General features: G+C 34.9%; 1 protein-coding gene and 1 long non-coding RNA gene across 2 annotated transcripts in view; one reads left to right on the top strand and one right to left on the bottom strand.

Annotated features, from left to right (window-relative positions):
- Positions 1 to 24891, top strand: part of SCN9A (sodium voltage-gated channel alpha subunit 9) — a 168141-nt gene that overhangs the window by 93683 nt on the left and 49567 nt on the right. Inside the window, exons 13-17 of the mRNA XM_043576946.1 lie at positions 1655 to 1784; positions 3132 to 3370; positions 5445 to 5618; positions 7183 to 7539; positions 11864 to 12340. Of these exons, the coding sequence (XP_043432881.1) occupies positions 1655 to 1784; positions 3132 to 3370; positions 5445 to 5618; positions 7183 to 7539; positions 11864 to 12340 (1377 nt within the window). The remainder of the gene's footprint in view (positions 1 to 1654; positions 1785 to 3131; positions 3371 to 5444; positions 5619 to 7182; positions 7540 to 11863; positions 12341 to 24891) is intronic.
- Positions 337 to 8764, bottom strand: LOC122481409. The gene is made up of 3 exons (XR_006296846.1): positions 8487 to 8764; positions 7275 to 7571; positions 337 to 1173 (listed from the first exon to the last, which is right to left on the bottom strand). It is a non-coding gene; the product is annotated as an uncharacterized LOC122481409 (long non-coding RNA).

Genomic DNA, 24891 nt, shown 5'->3' with positions numbered 1-24891 from the left:
CGAGAATAAAGTTCCATCAAAGTCATGGCCACATACATATTTCATTTGGAATGACTGCATGTGCTTTTTAGGTAACAAGTGACCTCTGTGCTTGCATGATCCAGCTTTGGGCCTTCGGCCAAGATATTTTTCCTTGTCAAATGAGCATGTTAAATTCTATGGAATCAGATGTTTGCTGTGTTTTGCTTTTCAGTGATGTACTATCTGTGAAACATATAATTTATATCAGATTTGGATATTATTTCATATTTTTAAATGAAATATTTTCACTAAAGACTTTACTTTTACCGTAGAAAAATCAGTATTACCATAAATCCTGAAACAAACTACAAAACTAGAGTATACTCTAAGATTCAATAGAAATGCAATAAACATGATAATGTGGCAAAATGTACAGTTTAGATGAAAAAAATTGCATGACAGATAATATAACCTTGACAACTAAAACGTGTCTACATGGAAAAGAATGTGTTATTCTTGTTTGACTTGTAGAAAAATTGCCATTTCTTGAAAGTCAGTAGATTAGAGACTGTATCAAATAGAAAGATCTCCATAAAAAGCCAGCTACAGATATGTGTGTGTGGATGTCTGTGCACATACACATACAGATAGACACACATGCATACATTTATGCCCATGTGTCCATGTTTTGATATACACACACATATAAGTATATCTAAACAACTATACAACTTTAAAACTCTAGAGCTATATTTACATGTTTGTAAAGTGGTGTGTGTGTATCTATACATACGTAAATACCACACATACCACACCTAAACAGATAGATAGGTGATACATGTAGAATTGTATAGTTGTTTGTGTGTATATGTGTGTGTGAGCTGTGTATGTGTGTGTGTGTATTGTTGGCCTGCGCTGAACCAGCATAGTGTTTAAACTTTGAATTAGTTGCCAAGATTTAAAAACAAGACATTTTCACACAAAAATGAGTGCACCTGGTAAGACTGAGCTCATATTCCTGCATGGCAACAATCCTTTAGAGCTGAACAGTGGTCACCTCTTTCAGATGGAGCTTACATTCTCCATTTTGCTACAGTGCCCACCAGTCTCCGTCGTCCTTTTCACGCTGAGTCATTTATCCTCATCCACTCAGAGGAATTCATGAGATCTTCCTTGGTAATAAGAAACATCCATTACAGTCTCCATGTAATTCTGTTACCTCAACAAAGAATAATTATAGAAATTTATCAGAGAATACCGAGGTTCTATCCCTTTACCACACATCACTGCAATACACGTTTAGCTGGTTTCATGTAGGACACTTACATGGTAAAACTATCTGAATAAATTCGACACCCAGAAAGATAGGTGATGAAAGTGATTACAACAAGAAAAGCAGCTTGTTTTATTTTTTACTTCCTAAGCATTAATTCTTTTAATCCTCAAAGCGAGAATATGAGGCAAATACTATGATCATCTCCATTTTACCAATGATAGAACTGAGATGGGAGTTAAGTAACTCTCCAGTGACACATACCCAGTAAGTAGCAGAACTATGATTACAACCCAGCAGCCTAATTTCTACTTTTATTTACTCACTACAGCTACCTAAGCAAAATTTTATTCTGCACCTATAATTTATTAGAATTATATTCTTAGAACTTTAGTTAATCATCTTTTTTTATTCTTTCAGGGTACAACCAATCAAATACACAAGAAAAGACGTTCCAGTTCTTATCTCCTTTCTGAAGATATGTTGAATGATCCCCATATAAGACAAAGAGCAATGAGTAGAGTAAGCATATTAACAAACACTGTAGAAGGTATGTAATAATGCTGTCTTACCCATACAAATTTTTAAACAAAATTTAGATAAACCCTGGTTAGCCTTAAATAGGTATATGAAGTTCTTAGGAAGAATTCAAAGAATAAAAAATGATTATAAACAATGGTAAAGGTAACCAATGGATACTAATGGAATGGTCTTTATGTGCTCAAAAAACTTGATAAAGTTTTTGTGTGTGTGATTAAAGATATTGGATGATAAGAATTTTCAAAGATAATAAATGATAATAAATGAAGAAAGCTAGGTTAACCAGGGCTGTGTGGGTTATATATTATATATATAATATATATATATAAATATTAAATATATATATATATATTATATAATCTTACAAACTTAGTCTCTGGGTTTACCATCTAATATGCAAGAAAATAATATATACTTCCAGATGTCTATAATGGCTGCCTCTGAGCACATTCAGCAAAATTATAAAATGGTAATCTGTGACATAACATCTGTTAAGATTTTGAAGAAAAGGCATTAGAGAAAGCAATTTAGAGAACATATAGTGGTTAGACCTTGAGAAGCGAGTCAGCGTGGCAACTTTTACAATGTGCTGGTTTCCACCCTCTCCCCCTACAATATGCCCCAGGTCCCACCTTGTACTTTCATACCATGATGGCCTCAGACAAAGCTTCCACCCACTTCCTAAACTTAATGGTGAGAAATAAAAGAGATTATGGTATGATGTATCTATTGAATGAGCCACTCCATAAATTATTTCTAGTCTCTTGGTTCTGAGATTGATTTCACCCGTGAAAATATATATATTGATGGAAAATATATATTTCTCCATTACGAAAACATGGATTCTTGGGGTACCTGGGTGGCTCAGTCAGTTGAGTGTCCAACTTTTGATTTCTGCTTAGGTCATAATCACTAGGTCATGGGATCAAGCCCCATGTGGGGCTCCACACTGTGCGTGGAGCCTGGGTGAAATTCTCTCTCCCTCTCCTTCTGCCTCTCTCCCCCACCCCCACTCCCATGTGCTTTCTCTGTATACGCAAGGAAAAAGTAAAAAAAGAAAACATAGGTTCTGTTTACCATCACATGTTAGGTGTATGTTTCTCTAGGAGTTGACTCTATCTGCTTTGAGTCATTAATTTCACTGCCTTCCCCTAAATTACACTTGGTCTAGTAAATGAACATCATGATAGAAGATTTTTATTTAATATATTATGCTTTCATAGAAGCAGTACTGTTAAATTTGCAAAGTCTAAACAGAAGATTTGTTTCAGTGTTAAAGTCTACTGCTGATTTGTACCTGGTTAGGAATAAAATAAACAAATGATTGACTTCATGCTCTCTCTTGGTTTTCCCCCAGAACTTGAAGAATCCAGACAGAAATGTCCACCTTGGTGGTACAGATTTGCACACACATTCTTAATCTGGAATTGTTCTCCATATTGGATAAAATTCAAAAAGCTTGTCTATTTTATTGTAATGGATCCTTTTGTAGATCTTGCTATTACCATTTGCATAGTTTTAAACACATTGTTTATGGCTATGGAGCATCACCCCATGACTGATGAATTCAAAAACGTACTCACTGTAGGAAATTTGGTGAGTCTCTAAATGTGTATTATGTACCCATAGTTCTTCCCCTTGGATGTCATGATTGTCACTTCTTTTTTTTTTTTTAACTCAGATGGGTGTGTAGCTACATAATTATCCATATCCAGAATTCACAATATGAATCATTGTACAGAGTCAAGTTTCTGGTGATACTACTTTAAAATAATTTTGCAGAAGTGCAGAGGTCTATAACAATACTATTTCCAAAGAGGGGTCACCATCTTGGGAATTGATGGTGTTGGTTTTTTTCTTTCCTGACAGAATGTCTCTTTGAAGCAACACTTTGAAAATTTGATAATTACCTATTTTATAATTATATTGCAGCTGCCTTGTGAGTACATGCCCCACATATTTTTAGAAAAACTGTGGATGGTTTGTTTTGGCATAATAGTGAAGTGTCTGGGCCTTTGGAGTCCCAAAGTCCTGGAATTGAATTCTCATTCTGCCTTTTACTGGTTATATGACCTTGAACAAATATGTCTTTAATTTTCTCATTTACAAAATAATAATGATACCTCACTTGCAAAATAAGAAAAATAATGTATTATTTATAATATAATGATAACACTTCATTTATCATATTGTTAAGAGGAATAAACACTTTCTACTTATTAGCCTGGCATATAGTAAGTCATTAACAAATTAAACCTATTGTTGTTATTATCATCATCATCATGCTTTAAATCAACCAACAGAAAGAAGTCTTAAGAATAAGAATACCAAGAAGCTAAAATGGTAGGACTAGACACAGAAGACAAAAGGGCACTTAAGAAAGGATCTGTAGGCTTCAAGAAGATATAGGATCCTATTTGGCAAATAGATGCCAGACTGATTTCTCAAATGTGCAGTGCTGGTCACATTCTGGCTTAAGTAATGCCTTATGGCAAACAACAAGTGCTAGTTTCTGAGAATCTGTATGAAGCAGGCAGAAGTGCTATTTCATGGCCAAAGGATCCCCATTTATGACTTCATAAATCATGAATAACTCTGGATGTCTTTGTGAATGTCTGTGTAAGATAATTTTACTTTTGCCATGGTCACAAACCAATTGATCTTTGAAGCCAAAGACTTTGTATCTGAGTCAGTCTTCTTTCCCATATACTGTATTTTTAGTTGATATATATGTACACCATATGCTCTCTGAGGGAGCATTCTTCTTTCCTTCCATTTCTCTTCGGAAAAAGACAGGCCTATCTGGTTTCTAATTGTTGATGGAGGTACAGGCCATGAAAATCAGTACCTTCTTGCTGAATTGACTGCATCACTGTGAACCCCAAAAGAATTTATCGTGTTTCTTATCTATTGCCACTACCCTAAGTGCGGGGTACTCCCTGATTGTCTTCTTGATGCTGCATTATTTTTAAATGGACTCGGCACTTATGTAGACTTCACCATTTACCTTTGAGCCTTCTTTGGTCAGCTTCTTTGAGTCTAGTCAAACCTGAATGATTCATAAACAGGTCCTTCAGTGTTGTTTTCTTAAGTCAGTCCTTTGATACCAGTGTCATGAATTAATGATGTTTTGTGATGCACTTTTGTGTCAAAGCTTTGAAAGTCTTACTTTAGCTCCCACTGTGTCAATTAAATACTTTTCCCTCTTCTACTAATAAATCTTTAAAGAGTGAGTCAATATGTTCTCTATTACTCTGAGAGTAGTCAGACCCAACAAAAAGGCTGACTCAAGATTTTAGTGTCAGTCTATATTTCCTTTTCATTTTCTTCCAGAGTATGACCCATATAATTTTTTTTTTTTTTGCAAAAACTGCCTGTGTTGATTGTCATGGCTTTATTTACCTGGAATTTTAATATGCTCCTCTAAAATGCTATCCAAAGATGATGAGAATGGACAGGAAAGTTAGAGCTTTTTAACCTTGTAATGCTTACATTGGAGCTATAGGAATAATACTACCAGGTTTGTGGGATTAAATGAGATAACACATTTGTAGAGTATCTGGCACATTGTCTGAAGCACAATGATGTTAAACAAATGGTAATAATCATCATTACTTTGATTCTATACTTCCCATAATACCAGAAAAAACACATTGTATTTCTCATTTAGGTCTTCACTGGGATCTTTGCAGCTGAAATGGTTTTAAAACTTATTGCCATGGATCCATATGAGTATTTCCAAGTAGGATGGAATATTTTTGACAGCCTTATTGTGACTTTGAGTTTAGTAGAGCTTTTTCTAGCAGATGTGGAAGGACTGTCAGTTCTGCGATCATTCAGACTGGTAAATATAGACCAACCTTACCATTGTATTCCATATATAAAGGGGTGTTTCTAATGCTTTGTATTATTATTTAAATCTTTTAGCAGTTTAAATCAAAAGACAAGATTAGGTTCTGGTGTCCAGTGTAATCAAGTTAATTCTATAGCAAAAGCTCTTAAAGAGCTCAAAAATCACATGAATATTTTAATCTTAGCATCTTGAAGACATAGTCATAATTTGAATCAATTTTAGACTCTTGAAGACATATTCAGTTACATGCTAGTATAATAGAAGCAGGTAAATAAAATATTTCTTTACTAGTAAGGCAATAATTTATTTCACAGTAAGAAACTTATCATTTACAGAATTTCAGTTCTTATAATATGTTCATTACTTTGTGAGTTTGATAACTAAAGATCAAACTGTTGTCCCCAAAATGATTGTTGTGTGATACCAAAAATATAAAAAATGTAAAGACTTTTTAAAGTATTTTTCTCTAACATGTTGGGCTTTTTTTTTAGTTTTTAAAAAAATTCTAGTTAGTTAACATATAGTGTAATATTGGTTTTAGGAATAGAATTTAGTGATTCATAAAACAGCCAGTACTCATCACAACAAATACCGTCCTTAACACCCATCACCCATTTAGCCCATCCCCCTACCCACCTCTCTTCCAGCAACCCTCTGTTTGTTTTCTGTCGTTAAAAGACTCTTATGGTTTTCTTGCCTCTCTTTGTTTTCTCCTTTCCCCTATGTTCATCTGTTTTGTGTCTCAAATTCCGCATAGGAGTGAAATCATATGGTTGTTGTCTTTCTCTGACTGACTTATTTCACTTAGGATTATACACTCTAGCTCCATCCATGTCATTGCAAATGGCAAGATTTTATTCTTTCTGATGGCTGAGTAATATTCCACTATATATATATGTGTGTGTATATATATATATATATATATATATATATATATATATATATACACACACACACACCACATCTTCTTTATCCATTTATCAGTTGGTGAACATTTGAGCTCTTTCCATAATTTGGCTATTGTTGATAATGCTGCTATAAATGTCAGGGTGCATGTGCCCCTTTGAATCAGTATTTTTGTATCCTTTTGGTAAAAACCTAGTGATGCAATTGCTGAGTCATAGGGTAGTTCTATTTTTAAGTTTTTGAGGAACCTCCACACTAACATGCTGGACTTTATCCCAACGTCAATATGAAAAGGTATAAAAAGTATCAGACTATTTTCAAATTAAAAAAATTTTTTAATTATCTAAAAATAGAATTAAGGATAAATTATCAATTCTAAAGGGAATAATATCTGAAATCATTATAAAAGGCTTTTATAGCAATCCTAAACTTCCTTCAAAATATGTGTAGTAATTATATTGTGGCAAGCATAACAAAATAACAAGAATATTGAAAATAGCTGAAAGTAAAAAATAGAAATAATCAATTTTAGCTAGGTAATGATGACAATATTTTAGAATTTAAAATTCTGAACAAAACTCAAGACTGGAAACATTGACAATTGAAAAATTTCCTAATAATTAACATTAAGCTTTGTGTTTACTTTTAGCTTCGAGTGTTCAAACTGGCAAAATCTTGGCCAACACTGAATATGCTAATAAAGATCATTGGCAACTCAGTGGGTGCTCTGGGTAACCTCACCTTGGTGTTGGCCATCATCGTCTTCATTTTTGCTGTGGTTGGCATGCAGCTCTTTGGTAAAAGCTACAAAGAATGTGTCTGCAAGATCAATGAAGACTGTACACTCCCACGCTGGCACATGAATGATTTCTTCCACTCCTTCCTGATTGTCTTCCGTGTGCTGTGTGGAGAGTGGATAGAAACCATGTGGGACTGTATGCAGGTCGCTGGTCAAGCCATGTGCCTTATAGTCTACATGATGGTCATGGTCATTGGAAACCTAGTGGTACGTAGTCGCATGTTCACACATTGAAAATTCTGCATAGTAAATTGTTATATGACGATCACTTATTTTATAATTATAGGATTAATTACACATAAAACTATTAATTGCAATAGAATTTTGATCATTTTAATACAGGAAAAAAAACAGAAAATAAAATGAAATATTGTTTCAATTTCCCTGACAGATAACCCATATTTATATTTTTCACAATATTTATTTTAACGGATGGTTTCCTACTTTATTCTCTCATTTTGATAGTGATGGCATATGAATTAAATCTGTGGTTTTTCATGTCTCTTAAAAGTCCTTTCAAATATCAAGTCATACTAGTAAACAGAATATGATTGAATTAACACTAATAAAAATGAAGCTGTAACAGAAAAAGGCAATTGAAAGGACTGGTCCCATTGCACTACAGTCAAATATAGTCGGACATAATAAGACATAGTTTCCTGATCTAGAGCAAAGATCAGGAAACTATGGCTCATGGGTCAAATCCAGCATACTACCTGTTTTTTTATGGCCTTGTAAGCTTGGGAATGTTGGGGTTTTTTTTCTTTTTTTTTTTTGTACATTTTTTCAATGGTTAAAATAAAAGGAAGAATAATATTTTGTGGCACATAGAAATGATATGAAATTTAAATTTCAGGCTCTGTAAGAAAAATTTTATTACGGCACAGACATGCTTATTCATTTACATATTGTCTATGTCTGTTTTACTCTGCAGTGGCAGTGTTGAATAGTTGTCCTAGAGATTCTATGTCCTACAAAGGCCAAAATATATATTTTTTTAATCTGGCTCTTTACGGAAGAAATTTGCCCACCACTGCTCTATAATATCCCTTTAACAATTGATCTTCCATGTCTCCATTAGTGTTTTCTTGGCTTGTACTCTTTGTTTGTTTGTTCCTTTCTACCTACTTATTGGTGAAAATTTTCAAGCTTACCAAAGGAGAAAATTGGGATAAGATGTTCTTCCATGACTCACTGACTTCAATTTTCAAAGCCACCATGTTGACTTGGTTTAGTCTGTCAGCTTGGCATCAGATTCTGGATTAGGTATCTCAGGAGCTAGGGTATGGTAACAACTATATGGTTAGTACTTACACTTCCCACTGGCTTGAAAATAAGTTACTAATTTTTTTTTGTCCTTGAAGCCCCCATATCAAAAGTAATTCAGAGTCTAGGACAGAAACCTACATTTATCAAATCACATCCTAAATGGTATTGTTTTGTGCCATTAAATGGCTAGACATATACATAGTAAATTATGCAATACAAATTCTAGATCTGCACAAAATATAGACACCATGAGTTCGAATTCTGCAATTATTAATCATCCTCCAGTTGTAGTAATAAATTTCCTAGTTTTATGTAGGTTTATAATTCCCAATATGAAATAAAATATTCTCTCTTTGGTTCTTCTTCTGTATTTAACATTTGTATTATAAGCTCCTATAATGTGACTTGTTCATATACTTCTTATAAAATGTTGACATAAAAATATTGAAATGTAGCTCTTTATAAGATACAGGAGGTCAAAACATACCACACCAAAGCCACTGGTCACAACTAATTTAAATATTTAGTACTCGCTCAGGCATGTATGAAGTAAGGGGGATTCCTTGGGCTCTCTCAACTTATTCAATATTTTTAGTACTTTGTGAAAGGAAATATATTTGGGTATTGCAGGATGATTAAAAATACATACCTATGAGTTAGTCCCTCTCTTCAAGGTACTTACATTCTATGGACATAGAAAAGTGGTACACCAAATTATCAGGTAAGGAAGAGGTGGTAAGTGCTAGCAGTGGGGCAAAAATAAAATGCTCTTGACACTTGGAAGAAAAGGAGAGCAGTTCTAAATAGTGACTTGAAGAAGAATTTTGAAATGGGTCTTTGAATAATACATAATACAATATTGAAGCTTGAACACAGGTGTGAATGTAATGATACACTTTGAAAAGCAATATGAATTTATAGTTAAAAATAGATGGGGTATCTTGGTGAATGTTTAATCCATGTAGAATTGGTAATGACTGCCTCATGTTGATATCTGTTCATTATTTGCTAGTGATAATGAGAGATAAGAGAAGTGTAATTCACAAAATAAATAACCAACTCTTGGATAAGGAATTACCATTGATGTACAATTAGAATCTAAAAAGAAAGACACATAAATTTATATTTCTGATATAGTCCTCTGCATATTAGAGTTATATGCTAAACAGATCTCTCACTTTTTTTTTCTCACTTACGCCTTAAGTCATTTTACTACCAATTAATTAAAATGGTTAAAAACCATAAGTTTTAGAGGGTAGTTCAGAAAAGTAGATTTTAGTCATCTCAAGTCTATATCAGGAAACTGGCAAAGAACATTAATCAGATAATGTTGATTCAAATATACATTTTATTAATATTTCTCTGCTTAATATGATAATGGATATGTGATATAAAATGGTATTGTTATTTATGATACCTGGTAGATTTTAACAAAATAGTGGAGTCTTGTTATGATTTTTGATGGAATAAAAATTATTGTTATTATCCTTATGAAGATGTGATGAAGCATATTCTTGAAATATGTGGAATCTCATAAAAGTCAAATTCATAAAAACAGAGACTAGAATGTGGTTACCAGAGGCTAGGGAGTGGGGGACATAAGAAATGGTGACCAAAGTTCAAAGTTCTAGCTATAAGATAAATAAATTCTAGGGATCTAATTTACATCATGGTAATTGGTAACATTACCATATTATATACTTGAAAGTTGCTAAGAGAATAGATCTTAAATGTCCTTACCACACACACACAAAAGGTAATTATTTGGCACGATGGGGTTGTTCCTTAACACGATTGTGGTAATCATTTTGCAATATATAAGTATATCGAATCAACACATTGTACACTTTAAACTTACACAATTTTATACATCAATTACATCTCAATAAATGTGGAAAAAAATAAAGTTAATTACAAATTTGAAAGGAAGAAAGAGAAAATCTGTTAACACTTGCATTGATTAGGGAGGCTAAAGTAGTAGAATGAGCCCTTGGCTTCTCATCAATATTCCTGTTAAAATATACACACACACAAACATGTAGATAACATAATGAAATACATTTTCTCATTGACAATAAAGACCAAAATGAAAGTAAACTACTTCAGAATTCCTCAGTGATTCATGACAGTTGTTTTCTGTGATTTTCTCTTTTTGCTCCCCCTTGGACTCTTCTCTTAAATCAAACATATTAACATAGACATTTTTAACCTGTGCTCTTCTACTTACGTCTCTGAAAAACTGTTTTAGATGAGACCAAATTCAGGTGTGAGGGTGTGAGTCCCTTCTCCTCAGATTGACCTAAATTTGATTATTTAGTGAGGTAGATGTTTTTGTCTATGAAGACACTTCATAGTGTATTTATGTGAAAGGGTATTTAGTATTTAGTGAAAGGGTGTTTCAATTACCTTTTTGTTTCCTACATAAAACAACACTTAAATATAATGTAAATACTTTCAACCCTCCATGAGAATTTTTTTTCTTTTCACAATGTTGAGTTCACCTGGACCCCTACCTCAGGGAGGAAAAACAAGTGGTTTTGCACACAAACAGGACTTTTCTTCAAGGCTAGGAGTTGTCCTGACCTCTTTTATTATCTCTTCCAGGGCTAGATGATTGGCATAAAGCCACTCAATCATAATGCCATTATCTCATTTGAATTGGGTTCAGTAGGCAGGCCCTTTTCTATGCTTTAAAAGCCTCATTAAGTTGCAAGCTGGCACAATTCTTGGACAGAATATTTTATTACAGGAGGTTTGCAAGTGTTCTATGTTCCATTTGTTGCAACAAACTGACATTTAACTTCTGGGAAAAGTGAACATCGAGCTTGGCCTAGGTTACTTCAGCACAATAAACACTAATCACAATTTTCTTGTTCTAGTTTTTTTCTCACAGGTAATAAATATTAACTATAGTAAATGTTAGGAAGGCTTTTTAGGCCCATAAAAGGGAATTTGGCCAAGGGACTCCTGCTGCAGAAATGAATGTAAGAATGACATAATGATAATGAGGAGGGAACATTCTCTTTGCTCCTCAGGCTAAGTCCTTCATGGGTGTGGCTGACCTCTGCTCTGCAGAGTTCACAGGAGCTAGGTTCCAGAGAGAGTGATGAGGAATCCCACCTGTCCTCTGCCCCATCACATGCTCTTACCTATGTGTGAAGAAGTACAGAAATCTTTAATTCTGGTTTGGATTTTGGCCTGTATTTCAGAAATGTGCTTATTTTCTTTTTCATTTCCTGTCTCCCTATTTCTCTTGATATAGGTCCTCAACCTATTTCTGGCTTTATTATTGAGCTCATTTAGCTCAGACAATCTTACAGCAATTGAAGAAGACACCGATGCAAATAACCTCCAGATTGCAGTTGCCAGAATTAGGAAGGGAGTAAATTATGTGAAACAAACCTTGCGTGAATTTATTCTAAAAGCATTCTCCAAAAAGCCGAAGATTCCCAAAGACCCAGGAAGAGCAGAAGATCTGAATAGTAAGAAAGAAAACTATATCTCTAACCGCACGCTTGCTGAAATGAGCAAAGATCACAATTTCCACAAAGAGAAAGATAAAATCAGTGGTTTGGGAAGCAGTGTGGACAAATACTTAATGGAAGAAAGTGATTGTCAATCATTTATTCATAACCCCAGCCTCACAGTGACAGTGCCGATTGCACCTGGGGAATCTGATTTGGAAAATATGAATACTGAGGAACTCAGCAGTGATTCAGATAGTGAATACAGCAAAGGGGTAAGATTGTTTTATGCGCGTTGTTTCATATGAATAAGTAGTGTGCAATGAACTGAAATTTCAGATTTTTGCTGTGATAAGTTCTTTCTAATATTGCAAACTGATGGATAGTTTCTTTTGTTTGTGAGTTCACATAATGAGTTCCTAAAGGTTCCTCTGAACAGTTGTACTTACTTGGTTCTTCATAAGTGATTCAATCCTACTGGGCTAGATTTGAAAGTGCTGGGTACCTTTCAGTCTTCCCTTCCTTCATCCCCTTTTGTTATCAGTTGTGAAGTCCTGTACAGTCTCCTTCCACTGTGTCTGTTGAAGCCACCACTCCTCTTCATCACCTTTGCCTTCTCACTCATTACTTCCTGCCTAAACTGTACCAAGCAGAGTCCCAGCTGGTGTCTCTGCTTCCATTTTCCATCTACTCGAGTTCATTTGTTTGATTAATTTTATTCAGGTTCAATCCCAATCATGTCACTCCTTTGAAGTATCCTTTGTCTCCCAAGTCTCCTGAATTATAGACGGTAAAGTCTTCACACCATGGCCCCCACCAGCTGACCAGCTGTGTCACCTACTGCTTGCTTGGTCTCCTGCTGGACACAAACACTTGGCATCGTGCTTGACTTTGCTTGGGATTTCCTTCCTTGGTCAAAATCCTATGCGCATCTTTAAGACATTCCTCATGGGTAAATTTATTAGTCCTTACATCACAGGATTGCGTGAGGGTTACAAGAATTAACAGGTAAAATGTTTAGAACAGTACTCAGAGTGATCAAAAGGGTAGCTATTGCGTCTTTCCTAATTTCTCTCCAGAGAGATAGGAGCTGTACTCATTTTAACCCTGCACAATTTTATGACTTTTCCTGGATTTATTATTTAGCTTTATATTTTAATTTTTGGACAAATTATTGTATTCATTAAATGGTGCTATAGACTCATTGAGAACAGGAACCTTTTATCAAAGTGTTTTTATATCCTCTTCTCCACACTTGGTCACATACATTTAAAGTGATAGTGTTTACTGTTTTTATTCACTGAACTATATTTTATTAATATGGAATATAATAACCATAAGTGAGTCTTACGACAAAATATTTTTATGGCATCTCTTTAAAGTTTCAAGATATCACCTAAAAATATTATTCCTTTCTTTAGGTCACTCTTGAAAGTATTCAAAAGGCATTTATCAAATGCTTTCTATCCACTTAACCCTATAATAAGAAAGACCTGCCCTCCATGAATTGCTAGTGGATTTTGGAATAAAGATACATACCAGTGTGTGTGTGTGTGTGTGTGTGTGTGTGTGTGTGTGCACGTGTGTGTGTGCATGCGCATGCTTATCTGTCTGTCTCCTGGCCATATGACCAGTTGGTACAGAGCAAATCCTCAATATTAAGTGAATACATAAGTATATAAATTAAGAGTGTGTGTTTCTAAGTATCCAAAGAAATTCTTTCCAAGATGACAAAAGAAGGATAGGATTTTTATTTTTTTTATTTTTGAAACCTTTATGTGGAAGAAGTACTGTATCCAAAATCTCCAAATTTAAGTTGATGTTATTTCAACTTAAAGGTGGAAGATCAGATTCCACATACCCCTTTTCAGGAACAGTGGTCTGAGCTTGGTCTCATGTGGAAAGGGAAACTAATTCAATTACTCGTGTTTCTGCTAGTGAAGATCAGAGTTGAAAAACCATAGATATGAAATAGTTGGTAAGCCCTAAAACAATGTAAGCCATTGTGTTTATTGTTGAATTCACCCCCACTAATATCATCTAAAAGTACAGATTTAAAGTTGTGGACTTGAAAACTTTGCCCTTTTTCATAAACAGTTTTCCATGACATATCTCACAGCATGAGTACATTCAAACCCACTTTAATATACTGGACTTGAGAAATAACAGAAGTTCAAGATATATAGGAAATTTGTTAGGTAACTTAGAGGTAGTATTAAGTTGTTGTGACCTGGGAAAACCTGTGTCTGGAGTCTTTCTTTCCAGGTGCTTGAGATTTAAATGTTTATCATTATGACTTGGTTTTGTTTTTGTTTTTATACTTGGACCACTAAAAAAAAGCATATTTTCTTTATTGAAAGTGCCTCTTTACTCTTCCATGCTAACCTCCCTGCTATAATTCCCCTAATCTTCAGCTTCCACTTCAGTTCCCATATTTGTGAACTGCTTATTCTCTCCTTTGCAACTTTCTAATTTTTTCATGCCTAAGATATTCTTGAAATACTGATTGCCATGTTCTTGATGAACCTTGCCCCAAGGATAAATCTTGATTACCCAACAGAAAGTAATAACTTGATTCAATTCCTTTAGGTCAGTTAAGTCTTAAGCACTACTTTGCGATAGATATGTTTAAGAATACAACCTCTGGAGATAGACTACTTGCCTTAAATTCTAGCTGTGATATTTACTAACTCTATGGTCTTCAGTAATTTACAAAAAAAATTAGTTTCTTTATATGAAAAAGAGAATTGTAATGAAGAGTAAATGGTGTACGTAAATAATTAGGTGCATGTCTGCTGGAAAGTAAGTGCCTGATTAACAGTTATTATGATATGGAATCGAGTGGTCATATATAGACTGTAAGTAGCTATTTGCTGCAGGTTCAGTTCAAGAGAGGTAGCATTATGTAGATCAATGGTTCACAATTTTATTGTGTAAAAGATGCAGAGGGCTTGTTTCACACGCCAGTTTGGAGGCATATCCTTTGAACTCTCTCTGCCTAAGTCTGAAAGCCACTTCAGAATCCTTATCAGTGGTGTTCCCAGTGGCCACCATGATGGATGGAGTTGGTGTGGGATATGAACCTAAATTCATCCCTAGCTTGTTTTGACCCAGATTTCTGAGATATCTTTATCTTTATTCGTGGGCCAGGGATATTTCCCCCTTTGCCTGTTGAATAATCTACATTTTGAACAGAGAGAAACACCTTTGACCTTGGACACCTCTCCTTTTTCCCCCCTCTTCGTCAACAAAACAAAACAAAAACAAACAAACAAACAAACAAGCATAAAACTTCTCTTTTAGGGCCTAGCATTCTATTTTCCCATTGCACTTGATGGACACTTTTCCATCTTCTACTAATATCAGCTCTCAGATAGGCAAGTGTCCTTGTCCTGATAGTACACTCCAGAATGAAGTAAAAACATTTTATAATAAAATACCTTCCTAAAGGATGACCAAAGAGATGAGTTTAAATAAAGTGCTGAGTAAAATAACTTAAACAGTTTTGAGGAAATAATTGGCAACAGAACAGCAGCATTTCTCTGAAGATAGAGTTTATCTCAGAATTGAGAAAGACATACTGTCATCCCCCATGGGCCCATGGGACTTGTCGCTGCTTCTCAGAATGCAGGCATTGAACTGATGGCCCCTCTCAAAATCAGCCTCCTCCTGAGGCACACTGCAGTCCTCTAAGCACACAAGAAACATTAATAACACACTGCACAGATTTTTATCATTAACAATGAAGTGCTTCCTTATTATGTGCCTCAAACGAAGCATGAAATGCACCCAATCATCCAGTAAATATTTGTTGAGATCTACTATGCTCCAGGCACTGTGCTAAGAGTTGCTGAAGGGGAAAAAAAAATTACTTCACGCATCCTGCAATTAATGTGATTGGCATCTGGCTTAACTAAATTCTTAAGTGTAGTTTTTTTTAATTGTGCCAAATCTCAATGTTTAAAACTCTAAAACACTAATAACTATTTTTTTAATGGAGAGCTTTTTCTTAGATGATTAGAGTCATTCTCTTTGTTTTCTATCACTATCGATTACTTCCTTCTCTGCTTCAAAGATGAAAAAAGAAGCAGCTTATAGAATTGTAACATGGACTTTGGAAGTGTATGCAAATTTCAGAGGAAAATATTAAGTTAATCCAAATTTATTTCTCAAAATATTTAAAAACAGTAACAGCCTCATATGATATTACAGTAGTACAGACTCTTACAGCTTTCAGAGATGCCCCTTTATTTATTGTGAATCTAATCCCCAAATACTTCTTTACTGCTCTTTTGACAAATGTATCTACTTAGTTAGGCTGCTTAAGTGAATGTGCTCATATTGTGTACTCAGCAGAGAGGAAACATTCTGTGTAAACATCTCCTCAGAGAAAGATGCCCTATTCATGCCTCCTTAAGCCAAAGGCAGATACTTAGCTTTACTTAATAGTTCTTTAGAGTTTTGAAACATTATATCAAAGTCTTGAAGGAACTAACTGAGGTCCTTGGAGGTCAATGAAATACTCAAATTTCACATAATCAAACTTCCCTCCTTCAGGAGAGTGTCACCTTAAAACACTGCAAACACACTTATGCAAAATTTCATGTTCCATAAGGAACTAAAGTACAAATAAACCCCTCATTAACTTTAATAATTAGGGGGGAAATTGCACAGGAATACATTAGAGAACATTTTCTGTAAACCATTGCTATTCATTTGTTCAATTCACATTTACTGAGCATCTTCCAGTTACCATATCCATGCTAGACATGAGGAAGACACATTATTAGCGCACTCATTCGTTCATTAAATGAAGGCTGAAGGTCTTTCTCTGTGGCACTGTCTTTTTTTTTTTAATTTTTTAATTTTTTTTTACGTTTATTTATTTTTGGGACAGAGAGAGACAGAGCATGAAAGGGGGAGGGGCAGAGAGAGAGGGAGACACAGAATCGGAAACAGGCTCCAGGCTCTGAGCCATCAGCCCAGAGCCCGACGCGGGGCTCGAACTCACGGACCGCGAGATCGTGACCTGGCTGAAGTCGGACGCTTAACCGACTGCGCCACCCAGGCGCCCCTCTGTGGCACTGTCTTAAGTGATAAAGAGTAAAGCAAGGCTTCTGCCCTTGAGAAGACACACATATAGAAACAGAAATTATAATTAAACATACAAAAAGAGAATGAATACACAATTCAGTTTTAGGACAAAATATTCAGACAGGAGAGAGGAGAGGGTAACCAACCTTAAAAATGAATTGGGATACTTCACAGAGGAAATGGCATTTGGGGGGGGTTTTATGTTGAAAAGAAAAATTCTTTCTACAGATCAGTTGGGAGTTTGTTCCAATGGAGGTAAAGAGCCCAGTGTATGTGGAAGACCCAGATGTAAAAAGGCCCATTACATATGTATGAAGGGAACCTGGTGGGAAGTAGGAGGTTGCCTAGGTAGACTGGAGCCAGGTAGTGAACAGCCTGATGTACCATGACAAGAGAGTAAAATACATTTCTTTTTATCTAACAGAAAGAGAAAACTTTAGGGTCTTTTATTATACCTTGTTCATAGCAAACTTGTTCTTCTAAAGAAAATTTCCTTGGGGAGTGTAGTAAAGCCCAGCCCCAGAGGAAGATGAGAAGATGGGAAGTTATTGCAACTTTTCAAAGGACATTGGATAGGGGCTCAAGCTAAGGGAATGATGGTGGCAGAAGGGGATAAACTCTAAGATACTTGCGAGTTAATATGTAAGGGCTCAGGATCTGGATATAGGGGTCATGAGCTGTTGCAGAGGGTGTATCCGTCTCCCGTGGCTGCCGTAATAAAGTATCACAAACTTTGTGGCTTTACGCACAGAAATTTATTCTTTGAAAGCTTTAGAGTTCTAAATGTCTGAAATGGAAGTCTGGGCATGGCCATACTTTCTCTGAAGCCTCTAGGAAGCATTCTCCCTTGCTTTTTCCTAGCTTCTGATGATGGGTTGTTAATCTTTGACATTCCCTATAATCAAATGGTGTTCTGCCTCTGTGTGTCTGTCTTCTCTTCTTCTTACAAGGACACTGATTATACTGGATTAGGGCCCACACTAATGACCTCACCTTAGCTATATCTGCAAAGACCTTATTTCTAAATAAGGTCATATTCAAGTGGACCAGGAGCTAGGACTTCAACATTCCCCTGTGGGAAATACAAACTGACTCATGACAAAAAGTTTTATCTTAGAAGACTGGATATATATCAGTGCTATTAAAAATATATATAGGGGAAGGAAAATATTTAGGAGGTAGAATAGATTTAGAGTTTAATTGGGGGGCATCTTAATTGTGAGCTACTTGCAAGATAGCCAAGTGATGCTGAACAATATGTATTTGGAAACTTAGGTCTTGAGAAGTCAGAGTTGTAGACAGGTTGAGATTTTATGTGTTAATTTATGTTAACCACAGAATATACAGGGAGTCAGTCTAAAGTCAGGTTCTCTGGGATACCAGCTCTGAGAGAGAAATCTGTGTGTAAGAGATTTACTGGGGAGTGTTACCAGGAACAACACCTAACACCTATAAGAAATGAGGGAAGCAAGATGATTGAGCACAGGGAGAAACTGAAATGCTCTGCAATTTCATCAGAGGCCTGTGCTGATCCTATGGTTGTCTCCTATAGGTACTAGGATGACCCTTTAGAGTAGTCCCAATTGAAGCAGGAGAGTCAGGCCTTTGTACCCTCCTACCAATGAGTCACCTTCCCAGGGGAGGAGATGGAACCTTGGGTGAGGCAGCTCTCTTCTGCATGACACTTCCCTTGCAGGGACTCAGCTGTGAACCTTCAGCCCCCAACATTCCTGGTAGCTGGAAAAAGAGGAGGCTCTCTGAAAGGGAGATTTGGGCAGTGCACCACAACATCCACTACACTCCAGGGACCACAGAAAATAAGAGGACAAGTGATCAACTCAACACTTGAGTAGTGAACCCAAAAGAAGAAAGCACCAAAGAGACCAAGGAAAAATTTTACATATTTGCCACTTTCATATACATTCTATAACTTTCCTCCTTATGACAACCAGGAGAATGGATATCATTCATCTATATTCACAGATAACTAAAATGCTAAAAGATTAAGAAATGATATTTATTAGTCACCGATGATTCTGGGAGTCTTTTTAAAATTTGAACCCTGAGCTTAAATGCCATATTGCATACTATAGAAAGGCAAGATGTGAGTAGGAATATAATTGTTTTCTGTTATGCCCTGTAATGTTGCAGTTAAGGATCACCTTTTCTGGTATAGTGATATTGTGCATTAGTGATCCAAATTTAGCTTCTCATCCTCCTTAATGCTGATTTATTCAGTTATAGTCTACCTCAATAACATAACATAGAATGGAACAGAATAATAAACCAGTCCATTGAGGATGCATTGAGTAAGAGATTATATCAGGTTGACAGCATGCGAGAGAAGGTGGCACTTGAGCCAGACCCTAAAGAATGGAGATCATTTCATTGTGTGGCTCCAATGGAGAAGGAAATCCCAGGCAGAGGAACAGACATTCATATTGTTTATATGATTCATTCACTCATTAATCCATCTACCACTTCACCTATTCACTCTTCAGTTTTCAATGCCATTATCTTTGGAGAAACTTAAATGTGCTTACTTATGAAATGCATTCCTTTTATCGATTTAGTAAAAAAAAATTGTTTAAATATTTGTAGTCATCAAGGTTAAATATTTTATGTCCTTTTACCACATGTTGGTTTTAATTATGTTGTTATTTGGTCTCTCTTTAGATTTTTACAATTTTTTCTTCAAACAGTATTACCTTCACCAAAAAGGCAGTTTAGAAATTTTCTTGTTATTGCATTTCAGAAAATAAAATAACCTCTCCCAGAACTGCATTTGACTTGACAAGATTTAGGGATTAGTCACAATTATACAAATGTATAATTATAATTATACTATTATACCTTAATTATGCAATTAAGCTGGTATTTGATCCTCTTTTTATGCATAGATTCTTTTTTTTAACTTTATTTATTTTGAGACAGAGTGCAAATGGGGGAGGGGCAGAGAGAGAGAGAGAGAGAGAGAGAGAGGGAGAATCCCAAGCAGGCTCCCTGCAGCATAGAGCCCTAGGTGGGGTTTGATTCCACAAACCACAAGATCATGACCTGAGCCAAAACCAAGAGTCAGTAGGTTTGCTAAGTGAGCCACCCATGCACCCCTTTGCATAGATTCTTAAAAACACAAAACAAAACAAAAGACTCGTAGAATTTTACTTACCCGTTTCTTTTTTGCAGATTTGTTTCAAACTATTTGAAAAATCTTTCATCTTTATTGGATATGTTTGTGTCTAAAAACAATGACACTTTGGTCTGACATTTAAATCAGTGTTTCTTATTCTTTATACTTTGATAAAATTTGGAAACATTTTTTTCCTTCAATGCTATTTGAAATGTCAAAATTGAATTAATATGATAATTACAAGTAAATCAAGAAATGCTAATTTTAGAATATGCTTTTTAAAAACTCCTCACTCCTGGGGCGCCTGCGTGGCGCAGTCGGTTAAGCGTCTGACTTCAGCCAGGTCACGATCTCGCGGTCCGTGACTTCGAGCCCCACGTCAGGCTCTGGGCTGATGGCTCAGAGCCTGGAGCCTGTTTCCGATTCTGTGTCTCCCTCTCTCTCTGCCCCTCCCCCGTTCATGCTCTGTCTCTCTCTGTCCCAAAAATAAATAAAAACATTGAAAAAAAAATTAAAAAAAAAACAACTCCTCACTCCTACTCTCACCCACTCCAATATTGAGAATCACTTACTTTTAAATGCTTGTTATACAGAGCAAACAGACCAAAAGATTGCCCTAGCATATTACAGTATTTAAATTCATCTCCTAAATAACAGAACTTTATAACTATCCAGTTGATTGTTTTTAAGTCTGTGTTGAATAATATTCAGTCTTATTGCTGTATTTCAAATATACTGCTTTGCATTGAGCTTATAGCATGTATTTTCTAACATACAACTAATTTTTACTTACAGGTATGTGACTTTAAACATTTTAAATCAGTTGACTAAACTATTTCATCCTTCTGCATTTCTAAACTTCAGTACTTAACCTTCTTACTTCTCACAGGGGTAAAAACAAACTGGATCAATCAAGAATGCAGCTCTGTGCTTTTAACCAGGCAAAGACATATGTGACCACTTTTACACAGGTTATCTAAAAAAAATCATACGTATATGATATTTTTTTCAGTGTCATGCATGCTGTTCAGTACTAAATGTTTCTGCCTGACCCATTGCAAGAAAGTAGAAACATACACAATTGTTCTGTAGATGAATTGACATCATAGCATGTCCCGGGGGCAATTCCATCATTTTTTGTGATTCTCTTGATGACTTCCTTGATATATATATCTCTCATGTCCTTAGGTGATTCAAGTGAATGATCTATAGATTTTATTGGATGGCTTATAAAGGTAATATATAGAATGTAAAAGAAACCACTGGAGCAACATTTAATTTGAAAACTTCTAGCAACTTCCCTTCCCAATCTAATCTGATCTATGTCACATTAAATCGTCACATTTATTGCAATGAGAGTAGAACTTTGAGAGTATGTTCTCATCATAACAACGGCAGCAACAAAATGGTAATTATGTGCATAAAGGATGTGGTAAATATATATAGATATATTTATACACAACATATACATATATCAAATCATTACATTGTGCACCTTAAAATTACACTGGAAAAAATAGTCACATTTAAATTTAGTAAGTCAAAACTCTGTTAATAAGCCATTTTTGTGGGAAAATACTTCAAGCATAAAAATAAAATCTCAGAACAGAAAAGGAACAGTCTAGTGCTAGCCCTGTATTTACAGAAATTGAAATGCATACAAATAAGCTGTTTTCTAAGTACACACCTAGAAAGCTGAGGACAGAGCCACAGTACCCAGCTTCTAGGATAATTTTGAATATATTTTGAAATGACTTTAAGCACAGTGATAACTAGGGCTTTATTTCTTTGATCAATTCAGTAACTAATTTAATTTTTATTTGCTTGTATATAAAATGCATCAATTAAAATTTAATAGGCCAAGCCTATGAATGAATGAATTATATGTGCTTGAAATGCTTAATTTGATTCCAAAAGCAATATTATATGCTGATGAGAATGTTTCTTATAATGTATATATCTCATAAGGAAACAGGCAGCATAGCCTCAGGAAGGTAAGAGGTTTAAATGGAACATAGTAAGTGAACACTAAATCTTTCAATAAGACATTTAACACTTTTCATAATATTGGAAGCAGATTAATATGGACTTCATTATATAATATTTCTAACAAATATAAAAGAAAAAATGCCACTCAGATCTATTTTGTCTTATTTTAGTATAGCTTGTTGAATGAACTCTAGAAAATAGTTTTCTGAAAAAAAATCCATATTAATAAGGATCTTGCCTTTTTTCTTTTATAATCTAGTATATATTTTGAATTGCTCTGTCATTGATGGGATGTTTTTATTATTGTTTTCCATTGTGCAATGTTGAAAGCAAAACTTTATCTTGAAAATGATACACTCTAGGGATAATGATGTTAGCAGTTTCTAATTAAAAGAACAAACAAATATTGTTCCAGTTTACTTAAAGTTAGCTTTAAAGGTACTCCTAAGTAAAAGACATATTTTTTTTTTCTATTTCAGATGGGTGGTGATGCAGAGGCAATATTCTCTTGTAAAACAATTTTATTTCAGAATGTAGAAAATCTCCCCCCTGCCTAGAACATAAATAAAGATGCATACATATACAATAGTATGTATAGGTAAAACACATACTTTTTCGGAAAATGGTTTCCAGAAATGTGTGTGTGTGTGCGTGTGTGTGTGTGTGTTTAATTCTTCAATTATTATTACTTTTTTTTTTTACCAAACTGTTAGAAAATATGAGGTTCATATTAATGAATGGACATTGTCCTGAAGCCAAAAAAACTCTGGATATTTCATTTGTGAAGAATGACTCAAAATATAATACTTTTCTTTGGCAGAAGCTGCCTTCATAAACATTAGGAAAAATATGCTTTTTCTGTACCAATTTTTATTTTACATTGTATTTTCAATATTAGAGATCCATGTATTCAAAAAACTGTTCCATCCACTGGAATTTGTCTTTCCTTCTCCTTCCTCATTATGAGTAGTTTTAAGGGGCTAGCATAAATGTACTGGTAGTTTTTTTGTTTGTTTGTTATTCTTTTTTTAATTGTAAGTGAATAATGAGCTTGAGTCTTAGAGTTTACGTTTTTACCTCACATTTTGCCAGAATGTTTGCCTGTGTTCCAATCCTTATTTATCCACTTCTAGTAGGCCTCAGTAGCAGAAATATTTAAATACTTGTTTCTCAAGTTTTTAAGTTTTTCCTTCTCACTTGACCCACTGTATTCCAGCTACTTAAATATCTATTCTCTGCAGATAGGAGTTCTGTGTTAGTGCACAGAATACCATTGGTTGATTGCATGGCAAGTCCATATTGGTGAATGTCACTTGCCTTTTAAAGATCCAAGATGACCCTGTACGATCTGGCTGAGACACCTGTAATCAGTCCAATCTTTTATGTGGCCAAAATTTGTTTGTTTGTTTGTTTTCATATGCAAGATCTTATCTTTTAGGCATATAAATTGTAATGTTTTTAAATAGGAAGTGCTCTAGATAGAAGATTATGGAAAAATTAAGAAATCTCAGTGAAATCATTTGCTTAATTTTGAATTTCCATGGATGTGCCTGAGATTTGACCTCATTATTTCTCCATCATCTAATACTATACACCACGTTGACCCTGTGATGGAACTGTTAAGTGGATTTCCTGCTGAACAAGCAGCTGTTCTCTAAAAGCCTACAGACTTTCTCTAGTAGTCATCAAGAACACTAGAAAAGGAAAACTTCCATTTCTTACCCTTTCTCTGAAAAAGTGCTGGGGTTTTAGTTGCCTCGAGTCAAGAGTTTACTGTAACTAGTAATTAAACTAAAAATTGCTACCTAAATGGTAGTAAATCTAGATAACAGAAAGGAAAATACTATTGTCATTTCCATTGATGAAGGATATCTTCAGTACTTTTTAACTGGCATTATCATTTAAAAAGAATCTTGAGAGAGATCGGGATGTTAGAGAGATGAGAAAAGGATTGGAGGGACTTGAGGCGCCTAGAATGCTAAGTCATGTAAAGAAACTAAATGTCAGTACTCTTAAGATGAAAAACACAAATGGTAGTCTCATTTTGAAAAGGCTGTAGGAAGATAATATTTGCATTTTCCAGAGGGCATAAAGGGCCCTAACAACTGCAAGGAAGAGGAAAGCATATTTTGGTTCTAGACCAGAAAAGAATATTTTAAATTGAAGTTATCCCATGATAGAATGGGAGCTTGGAAAACACTGGACCCCTACTCCCACAAAGCATAGTAGAATCTGTAGATTTCTTCTTTAAAGGTCCTTCGATCTTTTTTTCTGAACTTGACCATTTTACTCCTTTAATGATTCAGGGCCCTCATTATGAATATCAATTGTAAAATTAGACTCTAAAATTAAAATATGGGTGATGTTATTTGAATATAATAAAAAATATTTCTTAAGCTTAACGACATACAGTAGAGCTTAGTTTATCATTAATGTCTCCCTTAATTTTTCTGCCCATATATGCCCATCTCTTCTCTTTGATTTGCTTCTCTCAACTTCTTGCTCTCTTCCGTGTTTCTTTGTTTCACTTCTCCGGTGGAATAACTATTCTAAGCTCTGCTCCTCAAAGAATATCTTTTGTTGTATATAGCAATCAGACTTACAGTATGTATT

The sequence above is a fragment of the Prionailurus bengalensis genome, chromosome C1 (genome assembly GCF_016509475.1).
Source record: "Prionailurus bengalensis isolate Pbe53 chromosome C1, Fcat_Pben_1.1_paternal_pri, whole genome shotgun sequence".
In the NCBI taxonomy this organism is placed as follows: domain Eukaryota; kingdom Metazoa; phylum Chordata; class Mammalia; order Carnivora; family Felidae; genus Prionailurus; species Prionailurus bengalensis.
Note: the sequence above shows the minus strand (reverse complement) of the source record. Positions and strands in the feature narration are given on the sequence as shown.